At 38.8% G+C, this 24,442-nt stretch overlaps 1 protein-coding gene across 2 annotated transcripts in view; it reads right to left on the reverse strand.

The window, feature by feature from the left end:
• The window catches only part of SLC2A13 (solute carrier family 2 member 13), a 170,836-nt gene that overhangs the window by 128,096 nt on the left and 18,298 nt on the right, over nucleotides 1-24,442 (reverse strand). For both annotated transcript variants that reach the window (XM_052789428.1, XM_052789427.1), the window contains exons 2-3: nucleotides 10,022-10,181; nucleotides 3,065-3,273 (exon numbers count right to left, since the gene is read on the reverse strand). In XM_052789428.1, coding sequence (XP_052645388.1) covers nucleotides 3,065-3,273; nucleotides 10,022-10,181 — 369 coding nt within the window. The remainder of the gene's footprint in view (nucleotides 1-3,064; nucleotides 3,274-10,021; nucleotides 10,182-24,442) is intronic.

Here is a 24,442-nt window from a genome sequence, read left to right on the forward strand (position 1 = left end):
CTTAACCAAGATTCAGCTTGACTTGTAATGTTACTGCAGAATGCAATGCCCTCCCCTTCGCTTCTCAAAATACAAGGTTACAACACCGTAAGTCACACTGGGAGCACAGAATAGAGCATGCAAAAGCAGTACTTATGACTGGCAGAAAAAATGTCATTTGGATAACCAGTCGTGGGGAAAGTGTTTGTCAAAAAGATACATCCTTTTCCTGATACCACTCTGAAAATGCTAAAATATAAGCTGCTAAGCAGTATCAGCAGCAGTGATTTGGCTGAATGTATTGGAAAGGGTAAAGAAATGTGAATCATTCGCTTAACAGGTATCCCACATTGGTACAAAAGACTTCGGAAACAGAATTTGGTTGCTGAAGGCATTTTTATTATTTTCAAGCCAGAAGCTGCTTGATGACCATGTGGAAAATGCAATGAACTTCTCTGGTTTTATGACAGACATTAAAACCAAAATTTTAAGAAAGTAGCTTAAACAACACAGATGAAGTTCCCCTGTGATTCATTATTTCCGTGACAAGAATAGTTGATGAAACAGTTACAAAAGGCATTACAGTTTTTAGTATGGGACTGGAGAATATGTTATGGTTACATTCTGTTACTCCCTTGCAGAGGAGGAGTCAAACACAGGCTTATTTTCACTTAGGAAATGATGCCCTAAGAAACTGGCAAAGATGCTCATGTATCAATTAATAAAAAAAGAACATCTGTTCTTTTCCAAGAAAGAAAAAGACAGGAAAGGAAAGGGCACTTTTACCTAAAAGTAAGCCAGATGATTTTCGATCTACAAAGTTATCTTTCCTTGAATGCCACATAAACACACTGTCAGTTTAGGGTCATTTAAGCTTTCTGTAAAACTGGAATGATGTCCACAATGTCTAATAGGAATTACTACCATCCTTTGTCACTGCTATTAACTAGTGTTTTAAAACACCGTCTGCCACAAATAGGAGAAATGAATAAAAAAAAGTACTACAGCAATATATCAAACAAAAAAACCCTAAAACCACCCAACCAAAATACACACAGCAAAATAAAATGCAAAGTCTTTGCAGAAGCACACATTTAAGTTGTCAATACCTGAACACCTAGCAATGAAACCATGAACAGTAAGTTGCTCTTGCACTATGCATGCCAATTTCAATACTGAAGATCCAGACAACTCCTCAAGAAATGAAAGTAATTACAATTTAACACCACTTATAAATACCACCTGTAAGTCACAGAAAGGTAACAAAAATAATGTATGTCTTGGTGCTGATACACAGCATACCTTTTTATAACAATGAAGACTTTGGGTTAAATGGGATGAAGTGCAATTATAACCAAGTTATAATAAAAAACAAGAGTGACCATAACTACCTAATGCCTGTTTGCTAAGCATTTATAACAAGCAGGATAGCATATACTTGTAACTACCCTCATTTTTTTAATGCCCTTTGGTGTCAACTCTGATGCGGTGGATTACCTGAGAGAAAAACACTGATTCTCTGCAACCAAGCTTTCTCCTAGGAACGTGCTTGATTTAACTGGACTCCAGGAACACAGTAAGTTTTTGGGGGAGTGTGTGGGGGAAACCAAGAGACCTGCACATCCAAGAAAGCTAACAACCTCGTAATTAGTGTGCCAGTCCAAGTTACAAATGTATAGAGGACTGGAGTCAGTCCTACTGCAGTCTTATAATACCACATTTAGTTTACAAATAGTGAAACAGCAGCATGAGGAAAGATTTAAGAGAAAGAAACAAGGTCATACCCTATAGCCCAGTGACTGAAAATAAGGGACTGGATGGGTCAAACACCTGCTCTTTTTATTTCTACAAAGCATAAAAACTTTTAATACTAGACATTAAGTGGCTTTCCACAGAACTCAACAGCCCAATCTCTAATAAGGATCAAGAACCTCAGCACAGGACTCTTAAACCCAAGCTGTTCTACGAATATCCACTTCAGCTTTTTATCAAATCAGCTTCAATGAACTTCATTTCCCACCCGCCCACGCCACAAAGAACTGGAAGAAAGTATCCAAAGCCTCAAAAACATAATGGGAGAAAAAAAATTCCAGCCCTGCTTCACACCAGTGATGAATATTTTGAAAATCCTTTCACTAATACGTGTCAAATAACTTTTTCCAGATACTTATTTATTGTAAGGCTCAAAGTCAAACTCAATGTGGCAATAAGATTAGGTATTATAAGATACTGAATCTCAATTTACACAGACTTAAAATAACTTGCATTTTTCTTTCCACCAGTACTGAGAAGTTTCAGTATTTTCCTATCAATGTTTAATGAAGCAAGAATTAAGATGAGTCTTACTTAAGAGCCTTAGTTGACATTCCCAGATTAACACTTTCAGCACAAAACAAAGGAAAAAATATGTAGCGGACAAAGTCAACTGAATGGCAATCTTGCTTTATACGTACATACATAAGCACACACATAAAGTTTTGAGCAATTATGGCATAAGGATACAAAAAAGTAAAAAAAGGATTTGATTTAGATGCCCTATTCTCTTGGGGACAGACCAAAAGGACTTTCAGCAGCTGCCTTTACTGAAAGAGAATCTCTGTATTACATGTGTAGTTTTGTAAATCTTTCCAAAGGCTGCTTCTCTAGAATATGGTTGGCCAGGACAAAGCCTCTGGATAATTCAGGCACGTAAAACACCTTCTGACCTCCCCAGTGTCTGTTTGGCCTCTTCCACTGATGAAAGAAACCAAACTTCATTTTATTTATTTCCACTCTTCAAGATGTGCATTCTTAAACAGAGTAATTTTTTGAGTGCAATTCTCACATAAGCGTAGGTGGTATAAACTTAGAATCTTACACAACTTTACTCTTTTCTCACTTAAGAAATCAGAACCTAATTTAAAACTGTAGGATCATAGAAACGTCTGTTCATTTTTTAAACTACCAGTATATGAAATATTTCAAACAACAGCAAAACAGACAAGAAAAAACAAAACATCAAGTTCCTACAGGCTATGACTTCCAACATTTCTTCTGATTTTTATCTCCTCATTGATAGGCAGAGGCCAACAAGCATTCAGCATACCTGCTCCAACTTCTTTTTCTTCTTCTTCAATGTTGTTTTTGATACTGTCATACTCCTCATCGATTGCCTGGTTGCCACGCATTTGAGACAGAATTCTCCGTGCTCTCTGAGTCTGGCCTTTCTGAATGAGCCAACGGGGACTTTCAGGAAGAAACAGGAATCCCAGAAACTGTATAACTGCCGGAACAGCCGACAGGCCCAGCATGTACCTGGAAATAAGTAAGTAAATAAAAAAATATCTAATATTTGCCTACAAAAACGTGCTGTGAGAAGACTCAGTTATAGCTACTCAAGCTGTAATTTACAAATCAAACCCTTTTCCCCTCATATTCTTTATCACCAGAAGTTAAGCAGGCAAGAATCATATTCTGCAAGTATTTTAGAATACAGGACCCTCACTTTCAATTCAAGGAAATCTCAAGGACATGTTGACTATTCTGCCACCACTGACCCTACAGCCATTGGTCCCAAGGACATTAAGTCAGACTAAATAAAAACCCTGAAACATTCCAGTAGTTTGGAAACTGATAATCCCTTCGGTGAAGATAAAAGAATGAACAGAAAGAGAAAGCAAAGGCACAGAGAATAAATGGGTACTGCTGATGGCAAAAATAAGACTGAAATCCTGCTAATTGTTTTACAGACAAATAAAAAAAAAAAACAACTCCAAAACCAGCCAATGAAAAATGCTTAATTGGGCCAGTAATATGTACACACAGACACATGTGACCAAGGAATACACCTCTTGTGTAAGGAGATGCCCGTTTTACTTTTGAAAATTTCTGACTATAAGCAGAAACACTGAAAAAAGTTAATTTCACCAGCACAGCAATTTATACCAGATGTTTTAGAGAGTCTGCTTGTAAATCTTCAGCCAGCTGCAATGTTAGGTTTTAAATCAAAACTGTTTTAGATGCCCAGGCGGGTTACTATACAAAGCACTAAGGCTAGTTCTCTACTCAGAGAATTACCACTGGCTGGACAGTTACGCTTCCAAGGATCAGCACTGACACCTGAGACACCGACAGATACCATTATTTGTTCCAACTAAAGGGGAGGAGAAAGTCTGTGGAAGACAAGCATACCACCAACTTCCATGGGTGGTTCTGGTCTACACGCTTCACATTTTTATACTCCTTCAATAAAACATTAAGAAGAATAACAAGAATTGCAGAACAATGTATAATTTTGTTCTGCTTTTTAAATCTGACCTTTTCCCATTTGCACTTCACTAAGATTTTTTTCACTTCCATTAAAGACTTTAGGCAGTGCTGGTGTCACCTGTACATTATCGCAGCTACCACGGGTTTCACATCAGTGGTTACAATCATTAAAACACATCCAGAAACTAGCCCTCAGACTGAATACTGAGGCAGTCTGTACTCTTGAACAGGTTCACACCTTGACATCAGTCAGGAGATTAAGGAGATTTGCTAATCTCTCCTCTAGCTCCTCTCTTCATACCCCAGGATGCATGCTTTCACACAGATGATTTGGCAGTCTCTCACCTGTATGTTTTCATACAGCATGCTGTGAAATGAGATTGCTAATAGAGTAGGAAACAGCACAACCATTAATGGAAACCTTGTTTCAGGGCAATGAACCAAATGTATTTGTCAAGTCCAAATGCATTTTGGATGAAAATGGAAAAAGACTTTCTTAGAGGCATTTGTAGATTTAACAAAATAAAACATGAGCAATAAAATAGGGCAGAAAACCAGAGAATGGGGAAAAGAATACCCAAAAGGTAATGCAAAGAGGATGGCCATCCCAGAACAATGTGCATGCAGGCCAGTCTTCCTATCCCCAAGATGAGCCCTCAAGTTCTTCCTAAAACCAGCAAAAAATTCGAAAGGTCACACAAGTAAATCTTGCTCTAGAAAGAAATTTGTGAGCAAATCTCTTATTTTCTAACATTTTAAGAATGGTATAGCTCATCATTAGTTAAAAAAAAGAAAAGTAGAAGGAAGAAAATAAATTCAAAGCACAAAGCTCGTGGAAGGATTATTAGTCGAGTAGTCTTCAGCCAATATATCTAGTAAGTGTCACTAATTCACTAGTGCTCTCATTCATTAATGTCCTCATTTCTTCCTATGCTCTTCCCTCTCCACAAACATTTTGGTAGCTATATACAGAATCACCTTTACACATACACCATTGAAGCTCACCAAATTGTATATTCAATATCTTCATTAGAGTGGTATTTAGAAAGCCTTTTCTATTTCAAATGAAAAGTAAAACAAAACCATAGAGATTAAAAACACAATCGCTGTATTCTGACAAACTGCAAGCAAAAGGATCTTTTAATGCATCTAAATAAACAGATTTAGTCCTTTACACTCATATTACCTAATTTCTGCTCCTCCAAAGCCCTTCAGTCCCAGAGCCTCCAGAACTAAGCAGTTGGGTACCTGCAATCATCTTAGGAAGCAAAATCAATTGAGGCTCCTGAAAGCTCGATCCAGCCTGCTAAAGCCACCAGTTGGACTCTATTGGATTGTTTATCACAGGCAAGATAAAAAAGAAATGTACAGAAAGTGCTCGCTCACTAAAATTAGTTTCCAATAGACATGCTTCTGGTCAAAGTTGAGTACAAGGAGCAGGCCAGAAGGAAAATGTTCAGTTAAGAGCATACATCCATTGCAAGTTCAAGAGTTGTTGCAATTTTCAGATCAAGCAATTTTGATATAACCAATTTAGAGTAAAGGCAGGCAATTTTAGACATTTCATGAAGCGAGCCACCTTTCAGAAATCTAATATAGTTCTTTCCTATACAGAGTACAAGACTTTGCATTTGAAGCCAGATGTCTAGCAGACCTGAAAAAAACCAGCATGAAATTTAATAAGTCTGCTGTAACATTTCTCCTTCTCAGACACACTGCTGCAATACTATTAAGATGGCATTAGCAGGGTTTATAATGCTAACCTGATGTAAGAGTCAGGTTAAAAATTTGTTTTCTTTGGTTTATTTTTAATTTAATATCCAGCGTTTCCAAGAACAAGCAGAGCTGAGAAAAAGTAAGATTCATTATTGTTTTTTGTAGCACTCCAATACTTAGCCATTCAGTCACTAAGAGCTACAATAATTGCTATAATTTTCCTTCTTATATATGATGACTCAGGAGTGAACATCTGTGATTTCACCCCATGCATTTGCTGGCTACTCTTTCCAGGTGACAGACCATCTGTACTCTTCCCTGCTCAGTCTTAGGTTGCAGTAAACTAGCTGAAGATACACAAGTACACAATCCCCAATTAACAGCTCCAGCATCGCAGCTGAGAATCCTTGGATACCTCATCACTAGCAGAGCCTCAGTTTCTGCCCAATGCATTGTCAACAGTTTCACTTCACTTCGCTCCGCTCAATCCAGCAGAACAGTACTTGGCATGTACATAAAACATACCATTATTGCCTTAGCAAAAGTTACCCAGCACGAGCCAGCAGGCTGCAAGAAAAAATTACTCCTCACTACTCAACACACTGTGCTGAATCTGGAAAACTAGGACCACCAACATGACAGAAAGCTACAAACCAGGAATAGTAATGGATCACTACAACGGTCACGCAACTGGAGCATATGACATAAAAGAAGAGAGAACTGGGTTTGTGCTATCCAGAAAAGAGAAGATCAAAAGGAGATCTAATTGCATCTTTCACAACTGAAAAGGAGCTCATAGAGGAGATGGAGACAGACTCTTCTCAGATGTACACTGTGAAAGGACAAGAGTCAACAGTCACAAGTTGCAACAAGGAAAATTCAGATCAAAGATGAGGTGAAAACAATTCTTCACAGTAAGAGTGACTGAACATCTGAACAAGTTGTCTTGAGAAATGGAAATGTCCATTGTCGGAGATTTTCAAAAGTCAGCACCTCACACAGCTCTGATCAAACACCCAACCTCCTAGTCTTAGTCAATCCACAGGTTCTAGATTTTACTTTTTTTTTTTTTTTTTCAGTTCAGATAGGTTAAAGGGCCTGAACTATACCAGAGTAGTTTATTTATTGTTCCAAACAGAAGAATAAGTTATGCCAATGTAGAAGTTCTCAGAACAGTTGTGCAGCATTTCAGTGGGTGGGAGCCTTACTCCTATTTAAGGTACAGTGGCATATTGAAATATCAGTGTTTTACAAAAAGATGAATCTACATTTGACAACGGTTACTGCCTTCCACCTAATCTTCCACTTTAACTAAATATATTTACAAAGTAACATATCGAAAGATGGTAACTTCTGTGTGTGTAACAAACTGGAATGGTATTTTTCACTTAAATAATCATTTACATATGTCGTGGTTTAACCCCAGCCAGCAACTAAACACCACGCAGCCGCTCACTCACTCCCCCCCACCCAGTGGGATGGGGGAGAAAATCGGGAAAAGAAGTAAAACTCGTGGGTTGAGATAAGAACAGTTTAATAGAACAGAAAAGAAGAAACTAATAATGATAATGATAACACTAATAAAATGACAACAGCAATAATGAAAGGATTGGAATGTACAAATGATGCACAGTGCAATTGCTCACCACCCACCGATCAACACCCAGCTAGTCCCCGAGTGGTGATTTCCCCTGCCCCCACTCCCCCCAGTTTATACACTGGGCATGATGTCACATGGTATGGAATACACCGTTGGCCAGTTTGGGTCAGCTGCCCTGGCTCTGTCCTGTGCCAACTTCTCGTGCCCCTCCAGCTTTCTCGCTGCCTGGGCATGAGAAGCTGAAAAATCCTTGACTTTAGTCTAAACACTACTGAGCAACAACTGAAAACATCAGTGTTATCAACATTGTTCACATACTGAACTCAAAACATAGCACTGTACCAGCTACTAGGAAGACAGTTAACCCTATCCCAGCTGAAACTAGGACAACATACAAATGTACTTGTCAACCCTGTGTCACTATTTGATTTGGAAACTGATACATCCTATACCACAATGCCAGCTCTTTGACAGATCTTTTCCAAAGAAGCCTAGAAGTCTGCTTTTGAGATGCAGAAAATTCAAGCTAGGGAGTATCTTAGTTTACCTGAACAACTATACAAAAGACACAGCTCCGGTAAGATCAATACTTGTCAGAGACTTTGTTAGCTTGTATTTTTCTTCCAATACACCAGTATTTACAGAAACACACAGATTACAAACACATCCTTACCTCCTATGTGTCAGCACACTAATGGGAAAAAAAAAAAACGGATTTACATCCACAAAAGCTTCCCCCAGCTGAATACCTAACCACTGAGGTAAACTGAACTTGAAAGATCTGCCTAAACAGAAAGTGCACAACGCCTTTAACAGTAACAGTGACTCAGAGCTCCATTTCTAAATAACTACCTTTACTCGTCCATTCCTCCCATCCAGCCCCATGCATAGGGAGCCATTACATTAGCAAATTATTTAGGCTAAAAGTTAATTTAAAATAATAAAGCAACTACTGAGTAATTGGCATAGGGGATCAAATACTTCAGTTTGTATTTTACTTAGAAATGCATTACTGCATGCCATTAACTCTTCTCAAAATTGAGCATATTTCTTTAACTGCAGAAAGGGATTAGCAATCCTATAAAACTAAATTTTTCTTTCAGTGAAGGCTGTTTCTCAGTTGTCCATAAGTGGACATATAGTCCGCCAGAGAACGCTGCTGTATTATAAAAGGTCAGCAAAAGCTTCATGTAAAAATGCAAAATGCTATTTTCATCTGAGCTAAAGTAACCAATGCACTTTCAAAAAGCACAAAGCAGAGCTAAAACTTAGAATTAAACTAACTAAACTAAATCAGCCTGAAGTGACTTTTTCTTAAAGTGACATGTGACATCTTTTTACAAAAGAGGCAAAGGCAACAATCACATGGACAAAAAGTAAAAACCTCAAACTTCTTGAATCTTCACACATACACAAATTAAACCACAGATTCATTAAGAAAACATTAACTTTTTGTTTTAATGCATATTTCTTTAAATACTGTAATAAGATCAGGTTCCAAGTTCTTCTATGTACCAAGTCCCAAATTAATTGTTCCTAACTTAAACCTCAAACTTCAGTGCACCTAGAAATCCCTACTCAGCTCCATTAGAAGCCAGAGGACATAGTGATGTTTATGTTGCAAATTTTTGGGTTGGGGGGACGATCCTTCAAATTGGGATTTTCAAATAGCAAAATGATTCCAGGCTGTAGCAATAGAAATCGAAGGCCTTACAACAACTTGTGTCCCTTTCCCAAGAGCGTTTCAAGAGAAAAGCACACATAATTAAGCACAAGTTTCCAGAAGTTGGAATGTATACTATAAGTTATTCCTCCTACACATTTCTGTTAATTACTTCTTCCAGTCAGCACTGCAAGTAAAATACTAAGCCACTGAAATTTCTCATCTCTCTTAAATGACACACCACTATAAAGACGCTAAGTGTAAGGCTGCAATCCAGAAACACTTAGCAATGTCTACAGGAAGAACGTAATAACCAGAAAGGAGAGTAAAAGAGATTTGTATTATTCTGTAACCTAAACTTTTAACTATGAAATCATGCTACAATATCCTTCACTTAATTCTGATTGGATTACTACTGCTCACATTAAGAATATTCGAAATACACCTCTATTTTGTGCATACAGCATCATACTACTGGAAATTTGCCTTTTGAAAAATCAGCATGTAATTATTCTAAATGCAAAAAGAAGCTACTTTCATAAACATCACGACAATCATTCAAGCTTGTTGATGCATATTTATTGCTCATCCATTTTAAAGTTTAGTAAAGTCAAAAACACTAAGCATACTGTGACTATTAAGCCTAAGGGAAAGCAGTATGGACATCATTTAGCAAGAGTTAATTATTAAAGTTCCATTTCAGTACACAGTTTTACCACTTTATATGTAAACTCTATTTTACCAACAAGAATTATAAGCTGTCAACCAAGTCACAACCATGCCAGTTTTGCTTTTAGCAAGAAAGACTCACAAACCTCCATCCGTCCTTTGCGAGGTAGCTGAAGATTCCATCGACGACGCTTGCAAAAAACTGCCCTCCAGTGATGAACAGAGTGTTAATGGTGACTAATCTGCCTCTTAAGTGTGGTGGAGCAACTTCTGCGATGTACACTGGCACAGTCATAGATGCTACACCTACAAGAATAAATTCAATTACAGTTATAAAATCAAAAGAGATACTACATCCCTTTTTCACCATAAAATATTATACCATTTAAATGGAACAAGCTGGAAGAATTCGATTTCCAGGTTCCGAAAGATGAAAAGAAAGAAAATACATCTAATGAACTCCAGAAGCATACCCAGAGCAAATGGGCACACACACTCGTTGCTAGCGGTTGTATTGCAAGTTCAAGGTTTGATGTAATGATAGAGGAATAACTCACTTCAATTCACATTGCATGTATACTAAGATTAAATAAAAAGCATAAATATATTCATAGTTTTGAAACAGAGATGCTTTGATCCAAGTAAGCACACTTATGTCAAAAGTGGCTAACTGAAGATGCCAAGTGTTCACAGCCCTGAGTTTAAACAGAACTTTAGCATGGTTTCCACCTCCAAGAAAAAGCGAGGTCAAGCATTCTTATTCTCATTATTGTGTAATTTCATTATTGTTATATGGAATGGATTGTTTCTTGACTTGGTTTAAAACTATTTCATATGCAGTGCTAAAAATTCTACCACCATAAGGAAGCAAGGACTGAAGCTAAAGCACAGCTGCCTTTTATTCTGTCTTAACACTAGTAGTGTTTCCTATGAATTATGCAATGGCTCTAAATGAGCCATTTGTGCAAAAGACAGAAATGCCCATGTGGAACACACACAGGAGCACGCACACACACAAACTGTAAAAACAGGAGTTCAACAGTGTATAAAGAGCAGAGCTGGGTGCAGTACATGCTTTGGTAGTGCAAATCCACCAACGAAGTCATGCTCTCATTTAGAGGAAACTTATCTATTTCCTTAAGAGAACCAACAGTGATAACCAACAGCAATTTCTTTTGTAGTTAAAACTGGAAGCATGTTTGTAGCACACACACAAAAACACATTTCGACTGAAGCCAGCTGAGATACAACTTGAGCACAGTGAGCACAGCCGAGCAGCAGCAGAGACATCACATCTTCCAGCCCGGGGCAGCTCCACCAGTTCCACACCGACAGCCCCATACCAGCACGGGCCAGGGCTGCACCCACATCAAGAAACAGGGTCACCTAAAGGCTTGCACATGGCTCCTGAAGCATGGCTACGGTTCCTGGCTCATGTCATGGCATAAAGGCCTCGTCATAAGATGGTGGAGGCTTCAGCTGGCGCCGCGCTGCCTGGCTGACTCACCAAACTACAAGCACAAAATCATTTTTAGCAACAAGGTTAGCCTGACAGAACTACTGGGAGCCTCGAAAAGCTTGAGCAAAGAATATAGATTGTTTAATAATAAAATGGCATCAGAAAATCCTTTGTTACGATAGGTAAACACTCGCAGCAGCCTCTCAGCGTGATAACCCAGTTCCCGGCAGAGCCTCTCAGGACGTGCCAATGCCACCTCCTCCTCCTCCTCCTCTCAACTGAGCAACCCACACGGGATAAAAAAAACACATAAAAGTGTCAGGGAAAAAAAAAATCATTAAAAATTTATTCAACCATTTTTCAAAGCCAACCAGAATGCACCATGGAAAAAAGCGTTCAAATAGCCCTTTGTGTGTTTGATAGAGAAGCGAATTTTCAAACATAATCCACCTTTAGGGATATTTCTCTTGCATCTTTCACGTCAGCATTTGCACTAATTACAATTAAAGCGATGGAGATAGCGCACATGCAAGGGAAAAGCCTTTATGGCAAAGCATAGGAGCACATCCACTTTCTGCAAACAAAAGCCACTGAGGACCCGCGCGAGGCAGCGGCTCACACTGGGCTGGAGGGGAAGGGCCCTACAGCTGCGGCAGCCCTGGCCTGGGGAGGCCGGGCCTTCCCGCCCCCCCGGCCTCCCCTCTGCCTCGGGAATGCCACCTCACGCCCTCATGATCGTTCCCCCACTGCGGCATGGCCACCTTCCCACCACCAGGACTGGCCTGGCAGGACACCCAGCTCCGCAGGGCCAGGCCCAAAGCCCGGTGTCACGGTCTCTGTCTGCGACGGGCAGCAGAGGCCTAGGAAAGGCTGAGCAGCAAAGTGAGCGTCAATTCCCCTGTTACACCCTAAACAAGCTTCCGATAATCACCAGGTTTAGGAATTCATGACTCAATGGACCAGACGCTTGATATCTCTGGAGTGTTTTTTTGAGGCCATTCATTCTTTGCTCTCCGCTACTCTATTTGGATCAATCATCACTAAAATCCATGGCAACTCAAAGATGGGGAAGAAAAAAAAAAAAGTCTGCTTGCCAATGGCTATTTTATCATTTGGCCCATAAACACCTTCCCTGCTGTTTGTGAGAGCAACATGGAAGTGAGAAAAGATGATTAAATGCAGAGCAGCAGGAATGAGAGACTAAGCCCTCCAACATGGAGCTGACAGGTATAGAAACAAAATGAGGTCTCACAATAAATACAGGGGAAAAAAATATGTTGTGTTTCTGTCTTTCAGGGGACACAAAGAGAAAACTGAGCTTACATCCTTCTCTTTGAAGCTACTGAAAGTCAGTCACCATTAAAAGCTTTAGAAAATTGTGGGATACTTGGAAAGTAATGGGCACACAGTGAACAATCCAGACTCGATAGAATTGATCAATTTGTGAGCCAAGGATGTTTTGTAGGCAGCAGACTTCAAGGATGCTTTGCTTGTGGACACATATTTAGCTAACGGTAGTAAGAGCATTCCAGACGCCTTTAGAAGGCCTTGAACAGAATAAACAAGAAGACAAAAAAAGAAAGATACCAATTAGAAGAACACAGGTGCGCATTCCACGATAAAGGGAACTTGGCACAAAGAACCTCAATTCGGCAGCTTATCTTGACCAATTAGCCTGAGACAAGTTTCGCATGTTTTAGTTAATACAACCAATTATGCCTTATGTTTATGCACGTGTACAGTGTTGATATAACCAATCATTAGGTGTAACTAGGCGCGTGGACAGCTCATGCTAACCAATCTCTAATTTGCTTATGCGTGAACATTAACTAGAATGAACATATAAACCGAGCTATCTTGGCAATAAAGTGGCATCTGCTTGATCATATTGATTGTGTGCAGTGTCCGTGACTTCCGCGTCAACAGAAAAATAACATGTAGTCCCAAGAAGGATATCTCTGAAATAGATAATCATCTAATGAAGCTAATTTCAGAGGTAAAGATGGCAACATCTGTATGTGGATTTTACTGGCAAGCAGTTAGAAAGATGTGCACAACCAAAACCAATATATGCTCTGTAAAAAAGCTACTTTTTTTACCCCCATTCAACTCTTAATGAAGGCTGATTTTACACAGGATCTGCAGAGAAATCTGCAGAAATGTTCAAAACATGCCAGCCAAATCTGCTTCTCAGGCATCCAAAAAGCAGAGCCACACCGTTGATCAGACCAACAGCTATCACGAACGTTCAGCACACACCATCAGTCCTGGGACACTGCTAGAACCACCAATAGCCCCAGCTAAAGCAACACTTGCCATTTACACATGAAAACTAAAGCCTGTTGCTGAAACATAAGGGTAGTGTGAAGGTTAAAATGTGTTTGTAAAGTGTCTTGAACAAGAGGCACCATGACAGCAGGCGATTTACTGTTTCTGCTGCGTCCTTGCCACAAAGTTAATGACTACAGGAATTAGCAAAGGAAGGGGAAGCTTGCACACCTCAACAGTCCCATCACAAGCTAGCCAATGATACCAGCTATTCAGGTGGCATTAATACAGTAGTTGAAATTATTTATTATCAAACCTGCAATGAACAGCACGTGATTTCTTAGGAAAACCTAAGGAGTTAGAGTAGTAGTTCAAAATCACACAGAATTGTTTAGATTGACAGGGACATTTGGAGATCATCTAGTCCAGCCCCTGTTCAAGCAGGGTCAGCTAGAGCAGGTTGCCCAGGACCATGCTCAGTTAGGTCTTGACCATCTCCACAGGTGGATCTCCAACCAAAATGATTCTGTGATTCTGCAACTTCCATGTCAGCTTTCTCATCCTGAGACTTTTCACAATGTTGCTGTCAAAAACAACCTTTTTGGCTTTGTACTCAGACCTCACTTCCTCTACTGAGTTTCCCAAAATCTATAGGTTCAAAACATCCAAACAAAAAACTCAGTTCAGAAGATAAATTTATGTTATTCATTTCCAGTTATCATTTAGATATCAAAACATATGCTTTGCTATGTTGAGCATGAAACAGTGTGGCAGGAGGTTTCAGGAAACGGGAGGAGGCAATTAGGAAAGCCTCCCCAGTGTGCCTGGCTGCCATCCAGCAAGCATTCACACACAAAATCAAAGTTCTTTCTAAAAAAACCACCAGGAATAAAAAGGCTATTCTGAAACAGATCAAATTAAGGAAAAAAAAAAATCATACCACCTTAAGGAAATAACATTTTAGATTCTATAATTTTTTTACATTACAGATTTGCTTTCCATTGCCTTAGAATGCATCGATATTCTCCAGATTTTCCTCCTCCAATTTCAATTTAAGACACACTAGAACATAGGAGAGTAAGTTCTTGTGAAAAGGCATAGTCAGAAGCAAGGCATTAAAAGTTAATCAACTATAAAAATCTCTAAAATACATAACCAATATTCATTATGCAGTTATTTTAATAGCTAGATATTAAAGAAATTTGAAAACAAAAAACACCTTTCCTAGCAAAATAAATATGGCTGCAATGGACTCTTTCCCTAATCTTTCATATGAGAATGCTTTCATTTACACTTAGATGACATTTTCTAATATGCTCTCACTGTTAAACTGCTCACACCAAATAAAAGATTCTTGCTGCAGGCAAGTATATTACCACCTAACTAATAAAGCTGATAAGTGACAAGATGTGAGGAAAAGAAAATGAAAACAATTAACTGGAAATCTGTCACAGAAAGTTTAAGCTCTACCTTGTGCACCACAGCTATGAAATCTGAGACACAGAGGCAAGATTGGCAAGCCCGATCTTTATCCACTTCAGTAACCAAGGCATTAACCTTCTGCCCCCATTAAAGAATATAGTTTGGGAAAAAAAAATATCATAGAAGGTTCCTTAAATTTAGACCACAAGATGCATCTAGTTATTATACAGGAAGCATTAGATGACACGGTGGACTGAAATCATCATATTAAATGTTTTTTTTCACTTCTAAGATCACTTAGGAGACTAATTACTAGAGCTGCTACTATAATCTGCAGACTTACCATTGGAAAGCAGAGACAAGACAGTGCACAGCTCAATTTTAAGACAATCAATAGAAAGCAGGTGTGAAAAGGCATCTTAGAATCACATTACCATCCAAAAAGGTGTTTTCAGTATGAACATGTAAGCATTATAAAGAAGTCATTAAGAAGTTCAGGAATGAAGTCAACAAACCCACCAACAGGAGAGATAAAAAGGTCATGAAGGAGAAGTCCTATGATAATTAGGAGAATTAAAAATATATTTTAAGAAATGAGATTAAGGGAGCAAAACAAAAGCACTAAAGAAGGAATCCAAGTTCTTGTTTATAAAAAGCATTTGGGAATAAATACTAGGGAGATGGAATAAGTTTAAAGACCTTTTTGCAAGATCAGATGGATATAAACATACCCTGTAAAGACCAGGACTTTCACTACAGCTCCAGTCATGCATCTAGCAGACATGAGGGAAGGTGTGTCATAAAAACAACAGATGAGCAACAAAAGCTGGAGACAGGATATTGAATGAGATGAACTTTTACTCCTGACATAATAAAAAAAACTCTAAGATAGTAGGGAGGTGTCAGTCATTTCACTGGCATCAACCAAGAACCAGTGTCAGAAGCAGCAAAAACATTGGGAAGGATTCCTGACAATTTTTTCTTGTTGCTGTTTAGATTACTACCCAAAACGTTCATAAACATAAGAGGTGACAAAAATTGGGTAACTTGAAAAAAAAAAAAAAAAATCACGCAACTCAGTCAGCCTTTCATGCTTAGGAATAAAGAGGACTGATGGTTAACTAGGAGTGGTAAGGCGGCACATCCAGGAGCTGGTGTCTCTGCATCACAGTTCCGTCCTTCCTTCTGCCCAGCTCACATTGACCCTTTGCATCAGCACCAGGTAAATCAGGGAATGCAACCAGCTAAAAGGATATCCACCTGCTCATTAAGGGGTTTGTAGCACTTAGCTCCCTTAAACAGTTCACAATGAGATCAAAAGCCTGTACTGGCCCATAGGCAGGACTAAGTATCATAATGGAGACTGGCCTGAACTGCCATGGGACTCCAGACTGTGCAGTTGGAAACTAAAATCAGGATGTGAAATAATCACAAAAAACCAAAAAGCAAAGACATCCTTGATCCTATTTCAGAGTACAGCAACTGAGCCATTACTCTCTATTTACAGCAAAGAATATTCACAGCTCCTTACAGAAATCTGTACTATTAGGAGTTCCAAACGAACAGGCCAAAACAGAAGTTACTAAAACATTTCCTTTCAAGAGAATACTTATGGGAAGGAGGCATTCTTCACTAACATATAAAGCTGTACTGATGAGACAAGGGGAGTCAAAAGAATCTCAGTAGACATAATAAGGGGGGATGAAGGATGATGTTTAGCGCTTACATTGTTGAAATTAGCTGAGGCAAAGACAGTCTTTGATAAGAAGAGCTAGTCCCAAGGACCAGCCAGTGAGGTAAAGACAGCTCCTGATAAGAAGCAGGAGCAGGCCCCAAGAGCCAGCTAAGACTGGTCTTGCAGCTTGGGTGAATACCAAGAAATCACTGAGCCTGCGCAAGAAAAAAGGTTACTAGCGGTGACGAAGAGGAGTCATCTATCTTCATCTCTGCGACCACCAGACGACCACCATAAAGAGGCACTGCGCAAGCTCAGTTGAGAGGAGACTATGGAAATGACCTCTCGGAGCTAATTTTAATATGGAGCGGGGATAGGTCATGCATATGTATAGGCGTATTGTGAATATGTAACACTTGACTGTATAAACTTGAGACAAACTGCCGAGTGCGGCGCGCACGACTTTGGTGGGACTACCCCCGTGCGGCCCAGCGCTGAATGAACATACCTACTTTACAATCTCACTGATTGTGGAGTCTGTTTTCCGCACGTCACTGAGATACTTAACCATGGTAATAGTTTTGTTTTTTCACGTCTTAGAATGAACTTGTAAGAGCAAATTTTTATTAAAATGTTAAACTTTAATGCAACCAACGTTAAAGTTCACTTCATTAAGAAGCTTCCCATAGTGGTTTGTTCTACTTGTAAGGATTCCAAGCAGCTTTAGTAAGTGATTCCACAGATGGAGGATTTGTAGAGGCAACCTGATGAAGCAGCAAATTTATGGCAAAGAAAATCAGGAATTAAATATTAATAAACAGCTTAATAGAGGTTGTTATGCTACAAGAAAGTTTGAATACAAATTCAAGGTTTGGTTGTTGTTTGGTTTGTTTTTGTTTTTTTAATTAAATAGTAAATTCCAAAGGGGACAGGGAAACTTGCCAACTTAACACCAGGCTGTTTTCTTCCAGCAACTTTGCAGGAAATCTGATAAACTTCTTACGTCTTGGATACTGGACATGCAATCTAAATTTAGTGCATTGAAACACTATTGATCCCAGAAGTACATCAGATTATACAGACAAAGAGACTTTCATCAAGTGTTTTCTTTCAGTTGTGTTCCCACAAATTACACTCTAAGATTTTTACTTTACTTCTGACAAAAACGGCTTTCTTGACAACAGATCATTTTACAACATTGCTCACACCTGAGCAGTAATATTCTAGAGGATAAGGGCAACACACTGGTTAACTTTTGGAAAGAAGTGACAAGTTCCACAATAATTGTATATTCTTTACTGTCAATCTAAAGAAGAATCCATTTAAGTAGTTTGTGGAGATGTATCCATTTTGTCAATGATAGACATTTTAACTGCAAAGGCTATTTATTTTAAAAGACCATTAGCTTTCACAAACACACATACAGGAGCTGCCAACAATCAGCCACCTCTATTCTACAGACAGCTCCACAACATATTTTAATTATACAGCTCAACCTAAACAAAAATTAAGCCTTTTCATAGTCTTGTAGAGTCCTTTTCTGCTGTTACAGTTAACACTTCAGCTTTCAGTAATGACAGTCAACCTAAGGGGATATTAGAGTGCCTCATTAAACATGCTAATAGGAAAACTTGAGAAAGCAGTGCATTTCAACACTGTTCTATTACACTAACCACTTCCCTAGCAGATAAAGCTAAAATCTTCATTGAAACAGCTTACATTTGAGTGTGAACATCAGGGGAAAGCTCAAGTCCCCTCTAATATCTAGGCTTTCCACCTACTGCACGTATCTAGTAAAGGCATTATCAGCAGTTTATAACTGGTTACTGAAAGTTATTTCAAGGATGATTGGCGGCACACTTTCCCATTTCAATCGCTGCCCTACATCAGATTAGTAGAAGTCCATTACTTAGCAGTGGCACAACTGTACTCAGCTACAGCAGAGCTCTGAAATATGTAAGGGCAGTGGGACAAACCACTAGCACTAAAACCACATTGCTTTGTGAGAACATAAATCACAGTAATGGGCAGATTTATGTGCACCTCATCTAGAATGGGGGTCCAACATCAGCAGACTTCATTAAAGTTTTGTATTTAAACACTAATTTCTTAAATCAGAGAGAGGTGGTTCACCACAAAGAACCTGTACTGTTGAACATCTCACACACTAAGTAATTGCAGATCTTTATGTCCCTATCTAGCCACTAGCCCAAACCAGAGTGACCAATATTATAATTAGTGCCAAAAACCTATGTTACTATGTGGCATCCAACTGTGAAGGAGTCCAAGGCCCAGAACAATCTGAAGAAAAATAAATTAAGCTCCTCACTAGTTGATATCATTTCAAATTTATAGAACAATCATATCTTAATGAGCCTCGATGAGTAACTCCTTCTGTTGACCACAAGAAAGTTTTTCACTGTTGTGTGTATCAGTAAGGATCCTTCTTCACCCAAAAAAAACCCCTCAAACTGTGTCCACTAGAAACAACCACAACCATCACATTGTAAATGCAAACCCTGAAAAAGATAGCATTAGCCTTTGTGAATTGCATTACACACAAGAATAATTTTAAGTTTCAAACTCTCCCTTGATCAAAAGATACTGATGCAAACCCAGCTCATAAAAAAAATTAAGATGCCAACACAGAGTACAATTCCTGTATAATGAAAGTGCTAAGACCTTTCTCCGACATCTCCAGGGCACTATCTTGCAAGAAGAGCATAAGGAAACTATGTATCATAGTAGAGAGACATGAATATTCAACAAATTGAGTAATCAAGAAGGGACTATTTATCACAGTACTTATTTTCCTACACTGAAATTCTGCAAGCCAAGGAACCTTTTTAATCTGGAAACTGGGTGGTTACAAAATAGGAAAAAGCAAGTGAGCCATGACACTGGAAGTAAGATAGACAAGAACCTACCACGTACAGGCTAGAGTGCAAAAGTTTATTAAAATAAAACTTAGTTTACTCAGTTTATTAGAAGAAAACTTAGTTTAGCAAAAACTCGAAAACATACAAAAAATTTGCAGGAATCTTTAATAACACACATGCAGTAAATAAAAAAATACTACCCACAGCCAGAAAACTGCAGGCATTCAGTTCTACCAAATAACATCCCAATGTAGAGGGGGATACAAAACATGCCACAATCTGTGGATGCTGAAAGAGTAAGCAGAGAGCTGGGGGGGGGGAGAAAATAATACTTCTCTGGGAAAATTGTCAGAGAGTAGGAACAGAAAGAGAATTTTACATGAAAGCAAACAGAACTGAGAAAGTTTTTAAGATCAGATGAAAGTAACTATTTATAAGTGTTAGAACCACTTTAACTGTAGAGTCCTATTCAATCTCAGCCTCAACGTTAGTACTACATATAGAACAGCTCATTTTGGGAAGAGAATTTTTAGAAGAAACCATTTTTTCTATCCAAAGTTATTTTAAGATTATTCAAGGTTACAGTAATCCAAAAACATGTTAAAAGAAAATTTATTTTGAGTAGCAGAGTCAGAAGGAGAGAGTGGGATTTAATTAACCAGAGACAAAATAATCAAGCTAAACATCCAGAAAATTTGAAGCAAAGATCTTCGCAACTGTCCAAAGCATAAAAGCATGCCTAGCACTACAGATGTCAGATCACAGGTTATACTTCCCAGCAAGCCAGAATTAGTTACCCATATTCAGTCTTTCTTTATGGCCATCATATATTCCTTTTAATCCAGGTTGTGAAATACCCAGTCAGACATCTCCCCACTCAGCTGCTCTAGTTCCCAGGTATCCTATTGAGGGACCCCCTTCTCACAGCATGCCATACCGAGAACTTGTGCTTGTAGTTCATGGCTGTAGATCACATTCCAGAAAGCTGGCATGTTTAAAACAAGTTACTCCCTTCATGCTGCCCAAATCTATCCACAGATCTAGCTTTGAGATTTACCCTGGTTCAGGTTACTTCAAAACATTAATCAGAACGATTCCTAAAAGAAATCCAGCTAAAAGACAGCATCATAAAAATGTAACAATTGAACTGGTAATTAATCGAGCTAGCTCATCAGTGACAGTTTCTTCAAAATATATAAACAAAGCAATTGGTTGTTAACCTGCACCTACATTTTCAATAGGCAAAAGAGTTAAAAAGTCTTTTGTTGAGTCACCTACACAGCTATCAATTAGCAACTTTCAACATTGAAATGGATTTTCTCCTTTTTCTAAAGTGATCCAAACAGGAGCAGATGAATTGTTCCTGGAACAGCATTTTTAGGAAAGCCTAAATAGGAAAAACTCTTTCTCAAAAAGTATGTGTGCGTGTATACACAGTCATGCAGGGGAAGGACTACCACTAATTTTCAATATTGAATTTGCTATGGCTCCCTCTACTTGAAAGGTACCAGGAATTGTGAAGAAGTGCATTTCTGAATGATTATAACAATACAAGATGAACAATCAGCCCTAAAAGTGACTGAATGCTACCAAAAGCAACTAGTAAAAAGTCCTAATTTGTTTTGTTTCTGAATTAATTTTGATCAAGCACTATTTGCAAAGATTCCGTGAACTTAGAAGCTGCAGAAGATCTTTCATTGTGAGAGTGAAGCAGCATAGATTTTTACACTACTCAACACAACCTTTATTTTTACCATATTGCAAAAGCTTTTCACTTCAGAAAATAAGAGCATTTTATTTTTCTTTCACTTGAAAATTACAAATACAACATAGTAGTTTTCTTTATGACAGCTTGTAAAAACACGTAAGACAAGCACTACTTAACCTACTTTAAGAGTGAAGCTTTTAATTTAAATAAATAGTAATTGATATAAGCAGCGCTTTGCTGTAGACATTCTTTAGGACATGCAGACTATGCACTATACATGCTGCTCGCTTACACCTAGGAAAAACAGGCAGATGAACTTGGCTGAGTCCTGAGGAGGCCACAGCCAAAGATACGGAGTTGCTTCCCCAGCCCATGGCTCCGCCCGTTCCAGCAAGGAAGCAGATCAGAATGTGTATCCGCATCTCAGCTACTCCTTCTCCCATTCGAGACTTTTGATCTAGTGGCTGACGTGGACTTGCGCTAAGGTGCAGGATTACAACAAGCACTAACTGAGCAGCTGAGGAGCGGCCATCCAGCTCTTTCTGCTGACTCAGCCACGCAAACAGCAATTTCCAGCAGGGGAGTATGGTTTTATAATGGCCCTGAAAGATTTGGCAGGACTCATCTGCATAACCGTTCATATATGCTAGAAAGCCAGCATTATGAACACAGTGCAATCTTTACATGGTTTAAAAAAAAAAAAACCAAAAAAACCCCCCAAAAAACCCAACAATCCCACACTTAAAACTCCAGAACAACAGTTGAACGCTTCAAGGATTAGCAAAGATTTTCTATGCAGAGAAATTTTATCTTCAGAGGACAAGGGGAATGATTTGAAAGCTACACATAAAATGAATACTCCTTTCCAACTTTGCACTTTTGTTTATAAACCACTTTTTTCTTTCCTAGTTCTACTGCAGTGATGCTTTACCCAACCTACAATAATTCTAAGACAAGTGACATCTAAACAAACACGAACAAGCTTTAGAAACTGAAATACAGCTCAGCTAAAAGGATGCCTTCAACTTGTACCTGAAAGCCCTCTTCGGCTAAGAAGTAACTTGGTTTTAACAGTGCCTGTTTCTACAAGTGCAATTATTAAAACAGTTAAACTGGTTAACTTTTCTGTAAACTGCTTTAGGTTTCATTGAGTTAACCGGAAGTCCAGCAACTGTCTCCAAACATGCAGCTTAAGATGAGGACAAGCAGAAGAATGCATTTTCTTACCTACCACTTGCCATTAATTAAAAAAAAGAATCTAGAAAGACTAATCTCATTGCAAACCTAGTATTTTAGACAAAAACTATGGAGTAACATTGAATGTGTTCATTCACCATTCTGGAAAGCCATTCATAAAAATACTGTCTGGCTAGTTTACATTCCCAGTAACTCTGTGCTTGCAATGGGTAAATACATTGCAACCATCAATACAGAAAACTGTATTTTGATATGAATTACTACATTTAGTTACCCACTTGTGCAAGAAACAGCATGATTTGTAAGAAGACAGGTACCAGTTATATGGTTTTATAACTATTGCTCTAAAAAATAAACAAAAACCCTGTAAGCCTTTTAAAGCCTAAGGCCTGATTTAAAAAAATAAATTTCAATTATAGCATTATAATGCAAGTAGCACTCACGACAGTAATGTAAGTATAACTGTCACTATAATGAAAATGAGTCACAGTGACTGCTCAGTTTCCTTTTATACTAGAGGTTTCATACACAAACAAGATTGTGTCTACAAATACAAGTGATCCATGTAGAGGTAATAAAATACTTTTTTTCTGACTATATGGGAAAATAAATGGTGTCTGTATTTGCAGTATTGGAGGTTGGGGGTGGTGGTGGAAATCAGTATAGTACTTCTTCCTCAAGATACCTTCCATGGCATGCACATTTTCCATGCTAGGAAGAGTAAGGTTGTTCCCAGTGCACACGCATTAAGCCAACATCTTGAGTCTACAGTCCATGTGCTGCACATTTCTTTCCTTTATGAGAAACAGCTCAGCTTAAATTTCTAGCTTCCATGCAACTTCTCCCTGTGGTCTGGAGTTTCCCCACTACTATTTCAATAACAGCTGCTTGGTGCCAGTGAAATGCAACTGTAATAGGAGAACATCCTATGGAGGAATCCCAGGTAAGGATCTCTCAAGTAAAGTGGCTAACGCTCAGAAAGGGTTTTGACTATTAGGACAAGGACCTTGCACTAGACTGTCCTTAGTAGAGGGACAAACCGTTGCTGAGCTTCTTCAGGCTACACAGGTTTACTCCTAGAAACTTGCGATAGTCTAGATCAGCAGTCACAACTGCAGGAATCACAGTATAATACTCAAGCTGTCAAGGGATACAAGGGTACTTTAACCTATTTTGGTGTGTATTTACATCCATTAGTTGCATATACTGACAAAAAGAAGATGTTACAAGCGAAGAATGAGGCTGCTGCATTTGCAGAACAAAAACAAGACAGTAGCTGTCAAGCGCTGAAGGGAAAAAAGGAACAGATCAACTACTCCATTACCAACATCTAAGGGACAAAAAGCTGAGGGAAGTCTCAGCTAACCAGGAGTGGGTTGATGCTGCAGGTGGGAAGAAACTACTGCTAAATTTTATCAGGCAAACGGACTGCCAAAGGGCTTCCTAAAAACAAGGCTGCAAGTCTCAAGGCCTCAGGAAAGAGACTGGTAGAGGACAGAAGATCCCAGCAAAACCTGGGAGATGCTGCTCTCACGGTTTTCAGCTTTTGACAACTTGCAGTCCTCTAGACGCGTTGTAATGGACAGCCATCTTCCAAACAACAGATGTAATTCTGCTAACAGGGTTGCTTTACTCCAACTTTTACTTTGCAGACCTTCTTATTAATAATAGTGCACAGAGCGAATGGATGTCAGAACTGCAGATCACAGGAGCACAGCTCCCAAGGTGCCCCTGCAGAGCAGCTCTTTCCTGCCCTGCTTTCGTTCACTGGGCATGTTAGCAGGGGAGTATTCAGGAAGAACTGCAGTGAAAGCTGGGCAAACATTATGACATTCTCAGTAAATCTCATTAATGATACAAGACCCTGGTAACACTAGAAAACCCAAAGATTAAAAATAAAGATGGGTATCTGAAATGCCTTTCTGCAACTGAGAGCACTGCACTGATTCTCTCATCTGG

The sequence above is a fragment of the Harpia harpyja genome, chromosome 6, assembly GCF_026419915.1.
Source record: "Harpia harpyja isolate bHarHar1 chromosome 6, bHarHar1 primary haplotype, whole genome shotgun sequence".
In the NCBI taxonomy this organism is placed as follows: Eukaryota; Metazoa; Chordata; class Aves; order Accipitriformes; family Accipitridae; genus Harpia; species Harpia harpyja.